The sequence below is a fragment of the Oncorhynchus gorbuscha genome, linkage group LG04 (assembly GCF_021184085.1).
Source record: "Oncorhynchus gorbuscha isolate QuinsamMale2020 ecotype Even-year linkage group LG04, OgorEven_v1.0, whole genome shotgun sequence".
NCBI lineage: Eukaryota > Metazoa > Chordata > Actinopteri > Salmoniformes > Salmonidae > Oncorhynchus > Oncorhynchus gorbuscha.
This window is the reverse complement of record NC_060176.1, coordinates 78,135,781-78,143,064: the sequence shown is the minus strand read 5'-3', so window position 1 is coordinate 78,143,064 and position 7,284 is coordinate 78,135,781. Positions and strand designations below refer to the sequence as shown.

The following is a 7,284-nucleotide window of genomic DNA, read 5'->3' as shown; positions in this document are numbered from 1 at the left end:
GAATGAAGCCATTTTTAATATTCTTCCCCAGAGTGGGGTGACACAGAAACAGCTACAGTTAGCATTGCCTCGTGAAACTACCTTTAACTTCATTATTGCACACAGAAACATAAAAATGGAAACCACGAAGGTATTCTGTTGCAGCTAGGGATATTTACATTTTTTCCCTAGAAAATAAAAATGTGCAGATCCCCAGCAGTACCAGAGTTTGGAAATCTATGGCCTATGGCACACACACTTGTCATTTATCAATAGGCCCATTCCTTGCAGAAACACTGAAATCTAATTTAATGTATAGTGTCGATTATTATCATGTTAGTTATAGCTTTGATAATACTAGACCTAGGCAACTGATTATGTCTCAGATAATCCAAGATAACTATCGAAGATGCGTAGTGGGTAAACATCATTGCCCACAGCTGCTACAACTCTTCACATAGCCTACTTCCTAAAACAGTCTAATATTAACCTAGCTAGTACACATACACCATTTAACAAAAATGTGTATAATATAGACATTTAGTTTGCTTTAAATAGGTTCTTGCCAATCAATACCTAGCTGTCTAGTTAGTAGCTTGCTTCCTTACAAATTCGCTGGGCTACATAGTCATTGGCTATACATCTACCCATACAAAGTGCAACAGCTGAAAAACCTCTCGAGTCACTTTTTTACATTTATAATTTCCGTGGTTATATTCCGATCATATAAAGAAAATAAGTGACACTTTAATTAGTTAAGAGGTTCAACAGACAGACCCTTTGTTTGGTATGCCAGACGAAGATGTTTGCCATGGTTTTTCAAAATAAAAGACCGCGCCGCACACTTTTCCAATATATTACACTAGCTACTTGGGAAAGCTATTAGCTAGTTATTTCCTTTTGCGCTACTTTCCTTTTCCATATCACGGTCTTAATCTGTATGTGCTATTTCACAATAGGCAGTAGCTTTCTCTTTTAAAATTGGTAATGAAAAGCACTTCTAGTGGGATGAATCTGCGGAATTGACGCCTTGCGGGACATGTTTCCAGTCGATCTACTGGAAAGGTGGAACACTTCCTTTGTTGCTGCCGCTGCTTTTTTGTGTATCTGTTTCTTATCAGCATCACGACAGCAGCATTATCCTCTCGGCTTTATGGTTTTGCCGTTAAAATAAGTCTGCCGTAAAACGCTATGCATATGGCATAAAATCAATATTTTTTGTAGCTTTGCAAAGTACATAATTTTAACTACATCTGAAAAAAAAGAGAATGACTGTATATTTTCATTAAACCTTTATTTAACTAGGCAGGTCAGATTTTTAAATTGTTTTTAATTATTTTTTAATTATTATTATTATTATTATTTTTATATTATTTTTTTAGTCAATACATAAAGCACATGAGGGAACACAAGCATACATAGATTACAAACAATGGACAATCGAGCTAGGGGGTACAATATCACATTACAATTACACAAGGACCTTAAGGGACATGCATATACTTACAATTATAACAGCTTTTTTGTTAGTAGAGCATTCAACCGTCTTAAAATACAGTTCAATTTATTTTTGTACGGTACGAAAATTTGGATTTCTGTTTGTAAATGTACATTTGTGAATATGAAATTTGGCCAAAAGAATAATGAAATTGATTACATAAAAATGTTTCAGCTTATTTCTGTTGTATGTAAAGAATCCAAACAGTACATCTCTCCACAATAGTGTAAAATCTTCATAAATGTGTTAAATGATTAACCTACTGATGTCTTGCCATAGTTTTCTTACATGAATACAATGCCAAAAAAGATGCAACACTGTTTCTGGGTGGTCATTACAAAAGGAGCCATTTGAGTTGATGTTTTCCTTAAACTTCTTCATATAGTGGTTGGCAGGATAATATTTATGAATAATTTTAAAGGAAACTTCCTTAATTTTGTTAACAAGTAGGTATGTGTGTGGCAACATCCAAACTTTTTTTCCAACAGATATTATCAATAAATCCATTCCAATAAGGCATGACATAAGGTATAGATACAACATCCTGCTGAAACAAGGATCGTATCGCTCTGTTTTTGAATGGACCAAAAGATAAACAAATCTTTCCTACTGATGAGTCAAAAGGGTCAATAGAAGGTAGACTCTGAGGGTCAGGTCTTGACACGTTCCTGAATAGCAACACCTGGGGGAATGGCATCTAAAACAATTGCAAAATCTTTAGGTGTTACAGGGACCTTGTAAAGTGATAAGAATTCTTTATAACTGAATAAAAGAACCTCTGCATTTACCAGTTGGCTCACCAATAGGATATTATTTCGGAACCAATATTCTAAAACCAAAGAGGTATTTTTATACAATATATCCCGATTATTCCATATATAATATCTGTGTGGGGAAAAATTGTGTTTATAAATTAAGCACCATGACAAGAAAACCTGCCGATGAAAAGCAGAAAGTTTCACTGGAATTTTGTCAATATTATAATTACAAAACAACATGAGGTTAAGGCCACCAAAAGTAGAGAAGACATGATGAGGAATACAATTCCAGATAGAAGTGGGTCTTCTTAGGAATTGTTTTATCCAATTGATCTTAAAAGTATTATTTAAAGTAGTTAAGTCCAGAAAATTCAGTCCACCATTCTCATAAGTGTTCATTACAACAGTTTTCCTAATGTAATGGGTACGGTTTCTCCACAGAAAGTTGAAAAGCATCTGGTCTATCTCCTTGCTTATTTTACTGTCAAGATATAAAGATAGAGCACCATATGTTAGTCCAGAGATACCTTCAGCCTGGGTTATTAGGACTCTACCTTTTAAAGATAAGTCCCTCTATAGCCATTGATTTAGTTTCTTCTGTTTTTTTTTTAATAAGAGGGTTAAAATGTAGTAAGCCTCTAGACTTCTGATCCCTTGTACTAGGCAGGTCAGATAAGAACAAATTCGTATTTACAATGACGGCCTACCAAAAGGCCTCCTGCGGGAAATGGGATGATCTTTAAAAATATTTATTTTTATATAAGATAAATAATATAAGATGGAGCACATTGAGAAATGGCTGGAGCTTAAAGGAAAATCAACCCAAAATTATTTATGTGATGATTTGTGTTTTTAATAATATTCTACAGACCCTACTGATCTAGCACTAGAATAATCGTGTTTTATGTCATGAAGTAATTTGCTTTGGAATATGTTTTAAAACCCAAATGTATTGCGAATGTCACTTAAATATGAAGCATTGTTAATGTTTAGATACATACATCAGGTTTAGGACACTTTTCTACTATTACGTGGGAAACTTTTATTTAGAAAATGTGCGTGACCCGGAAGTACTTTTTTTTTAGTGTTGCCGAAGAGACGCTGAACTGTTTCTGCTTGGAGATTGGGGAGAATGCGAGATGTGCCAGAGGGTAGCAAGAGAAATGGAGTTCAATTAAAGTAACGGACGGACTTTAACACAAAAAAAGAAGGGGTACTTCATATTCAAGGATATCTAACTAAACGCGAGAGACGGAGAGAAATCACGATTTAGCTCAACATATTTTAATTCAAAGCCAACGCACTTGAAATGAAGCTATTGAAACCAAGTTGGGTCAGTCACAATGGTAAGCATTTGAATCGCGGTTGTTCTGGAATGAATAATAATAGTTGACCGAATCTTGACCCAAGACAAGTTGTGCTTCTGTCGTTGTGTTGGGGAAGAGGGTGTTAAAGCAAGCTGACGTTACTCATTCCTTTATAAACTATAGCTACAAAGGAAAAGGCACAACGCTCTCTTGCATGAGCTAAGACGCTAATGTTAGCTAGTTAGCCATCTGTTTTTATTTGTTAAGGTTAGCACGTAAGCATATTCCACAAAGCAGTAAGTAGATAGCAGTTGTTGCAAAACACCCAATGCAGGCTGCAGTATTCATTTTAGACCGTGTCTACAGCTGGGTTGTATTTATTAGTCGGATTCTGTTGCAAAGCGTTTTATAACAGAAATCCTTTATTCCAGACACTTTTCAACGTGCAACAGAATCTGCGTAATGAAAACACCCCTGGTGTTCTGAATCAAGCATTTTTAGTTATCTACAGCAGGATGACATGCTTGTTAATCCAATTTAAATCACGTCTGCTTCTCAGGGAAACCAATATTTTCTGTTGACATCCATCCCGATGGAACAAAGTTTGCCACGGGTGGCCAGGGTAAGGTCCTTCATCACTACGCCTAATAACGGTTTAATTGTTCGGGTTGCATTTAAACAATACACCTCACTAAACAGTACAAGCGTAATGTACAGTTTGACCATTGTCTCAAGTATGCAATAATAATCAATACACTATGCACCATTGTTTTACACTTTAAATAAGGAGATCAGTTCAATGGTACTGAGTTGTGTTTGTGTGCCATGTGTTGCAGGCGAGGACTCTGGGAAGGTTGTCATATGGAATATGGCTCCAGTGCTCCGAGAGGAGGACGAGAAGAACGTGAACATCCCCAAGATGCTCTGCCAGATGGACAATCACTTAGGTGATTCTTCTCTCACTAATGTTTGGTGTCTGCTGCTCAGATCTGACTGACAGTAGAGACAAACCATATGTCTGCTGCTGCTCAGATCTGACTGACAATAGAGACAAACCACATGTCTGCTGCTGCTCAGATCTGACTGACAATAGAGACAAACCACATGTCTGCTGCTCAGATCTGACTGACAATAGAGACAAACCATATGTCTGCTGCTCAGATCTGACTGACAATAGAGACAAACCATATGTCTGCTGCTCAGATCTGACTGACAATAGAGACAAACCACATGTCTGCTGCTGCTCAGATCTGACTGACAATAGAGACAAACCACATGTCTGCTGCTCAGATCTGACTGACAATAGAGACAAACCATATGTCTGCTGCTCAGATCTGACTGAAAATAGAGACAAACCACATGTCTGCTGCTGCTCAGATCTGACTGACAATAGAGACAAACCATATGTCTGCTGCTCAGATCTGACTGACAATAGAGACAAACCACATGTCTGCTGCTCAGATCTGACTGACAGTAGAGACAAACCATATTCCGGCGTGTTTTTAATCGGACAAAAAAAACGTCATACAAGAGGTTCTCTGGGGGTGAAGTTTCAACTAAAACAGCCTCTGTGTTGATTTCCTTTTTCTAGCGTGTGTGAACTGTGTCCGCTGGTCAAACACCGGGCTTTACCTGGCCTCCGGAGGAGATGACAAGTTGGTCATGGTGTGGAAGAGAGCTGCGTACGTAACACACACCCACCTAATCACATGCTGTGTTTGGTTGATATTTTCCTGTAATATTGTGCCATTGCAACTCACCATGTAAGTCACACGCATCAAACTCATTCCCAGAGAGAGCCGGGTGTCTGCAGGTTTTCGCTCCTCCCTTGTACTTAACGAATCATGGTCACTTATTAGTAAGGAAGGGGAAAAACTCCCAAAAACAGCAGTCACTAGGTCCTCCGTGGAATGAGTTTGCCATTCCTGATGTAAGTGATTTGCTGTGTTTACTTCAACAGCTTCATTGGACCGAGTACCGTCTTTGGGTCGAGCAGTAAATTGGCCAACGTGGAGCAGTGGCGTTGTGTGACCATACTGAGAAACCACACAGGGGGTAAGCTGTCTGCTCTATGGAAAGATGGACTGCTCACTGCTCAGACAATATGCTCTACATTACGTTGACAGTCGTTTTGCCTTTGGGCACATCCCGTCTGTGTTTTCAGATGTCATGGATGTGGCGTGGTCCCCTCACGACGTGTGGTTAGCCTCCTGCAGTGTGGACAACACCATTGTGATCTGGAATGCTCGCAAATTCCCAGGTGACAAACGAGAACCACTGTTTCTTTTGTTGTTGTTGTGTTTCTGAGTTATTTCTCACACAACCTTGTTCATCTTCCCCCCCAGAGATAGTGGCGTCGCTGAAGGGACACACAGGCCTGGTGAAGGGGCTGACGTGGGACCCTGTAGGGAAGTACATCGCCTCCCAGGCTGACGACCACAGCCTGAAGGTGTGGAGGACCATGGACTGGCAGCAGGAGACCAACATCACCAAGCCCTTCAACGAGGTGAGCTCCACTCTGCCAAGCTGACAAACCTCCACACAACACAGTTGGGGAGTATTCATCAGTGCCTACTTTAGCAAATCACTTTGCAATGATAAATGTTTTGAAACAAAAAATGAGATACATAACGGTCGCCGTCAATATTTGCTGATCCCTGGCCGTGACCCCACTTTCCGAGGTTGTCTCGGGTGGAGTGGGATGTACTTAAAACAAATGTCAAATCCACGCATGTATATTACACACTTGTACATGTGTGAAATAGCACAAATGTAGGCACCCAACTTAAATGTAAATGTTATTGTTGTTGTTATTATTTTTATACTATTAGACAAAATCAGGTGTCACTTTTCGGCCCGTTTGCTTCTATTTAGTTCCTATTGAGGAGACCCCAGCTGTCACTCTCCCTTCTCGCGATTGACGTTTGTCATTTCTGTCGTCCCAATTCATTGACCACTAACTCCCTGTTCTCTGCTCCTCTCTGTGTTGTTGACCAGTGTGGGGGGACCACTCATGTGCTGCGCCTCAGTTGGTCTCCTGACGGACAGTACCTGGTGTCAGCCCACGCTATGAACAACTCAGGACCCACCGCTCAGATCATTGAGAGGGACGGCTGGAAGACCAACATGGACTTTGTGGGCCACCGCAAGGCTGTCACTGTTGTGGTGAGGGCCCGTGATCAATCAATCAAATGTATTTTATAATGTTCTTTTTACATTAGCACTTGTCACAAAGAGCTTTACAGATATCCAGCTTAAAACCCCAAACAACAAGCAACGCGGAGCACAGTGGCTAGGAAAAAACTCAATGGAAGGCAGGATCTTACAGAGGAACCAGGCTTAGGGGTGTCCAGAGGCAGAAACCTAGAGAGGAACCAGGCTCAGAGGAGTAAACCTAGAGAGGAAGCAGGCTCAGAGGAGTGGCCAGAGGCAGAAACCTAGAGAGGAAGCAGGCTCAGAGGAGTGGCCAGAGGCAGAAACATAGAGAGGAAGCAGGCTCAGAGGAGTGGCCAGAGGCAGAAACCTAGAGAGGAACCAGGCTCAGAGGAGTAAACCTAGAGAGGAACCAGGCTCAGAGGAGTGGCCAGAGGCAGAAACCTAGAGAGGAACCAGGCTCAGAGGAGTAAACCTAGAGAGGAACCAGGCTCAGAGGAGTGGCCAGTCCTCTTTTGTGGACTCTGAATAACATTAATGGATACTTTCTCTTGGACTCCACCTGGAATCCCTTACAACATAGTATTGA

The 7,284-nt window shown here is 40.4% G+C and overlaps 1 protein-coding gene across 1 annotated transcript in view; it reads left to right on the top strand.

The window, feature by feature from the left end:
- Positions 1 to 3,334: 3,334 nt before the first annotated feature.
- Positions 3,335 to 7,284, top strand: part of LOC124034674 (protein HIRA) — a 49,119-nt gene continuing 45,169 nt past the window's right edge. The window contains 8 exon segments of the mRNA XM_046348144.1: positions 3,335 to 3,581; positions 4,102 to 4,164; positions 4,379 to 4,489; positions 5,134 to 5,224; positions 5,503 to 5,597; positions 5,707 to 5,802; positions 5,888 to 6,048; positions 6,540 to 6,707. Of these exon segments, the coding sequence (XP_046204100.1) occupies positions 3,545 to 3,581; positions 4,102 to 4,164; positions 4,379 to 4,489; positions 5,134 to 5,224; positions 5,503 to 5,597; positions 5,707 to 5,802; positions 5,888 to 6,048; positions 6,540 to 6,707 (822 nt within the window). The 5' untranslated portion in view covers positions 3,335 to 3,544.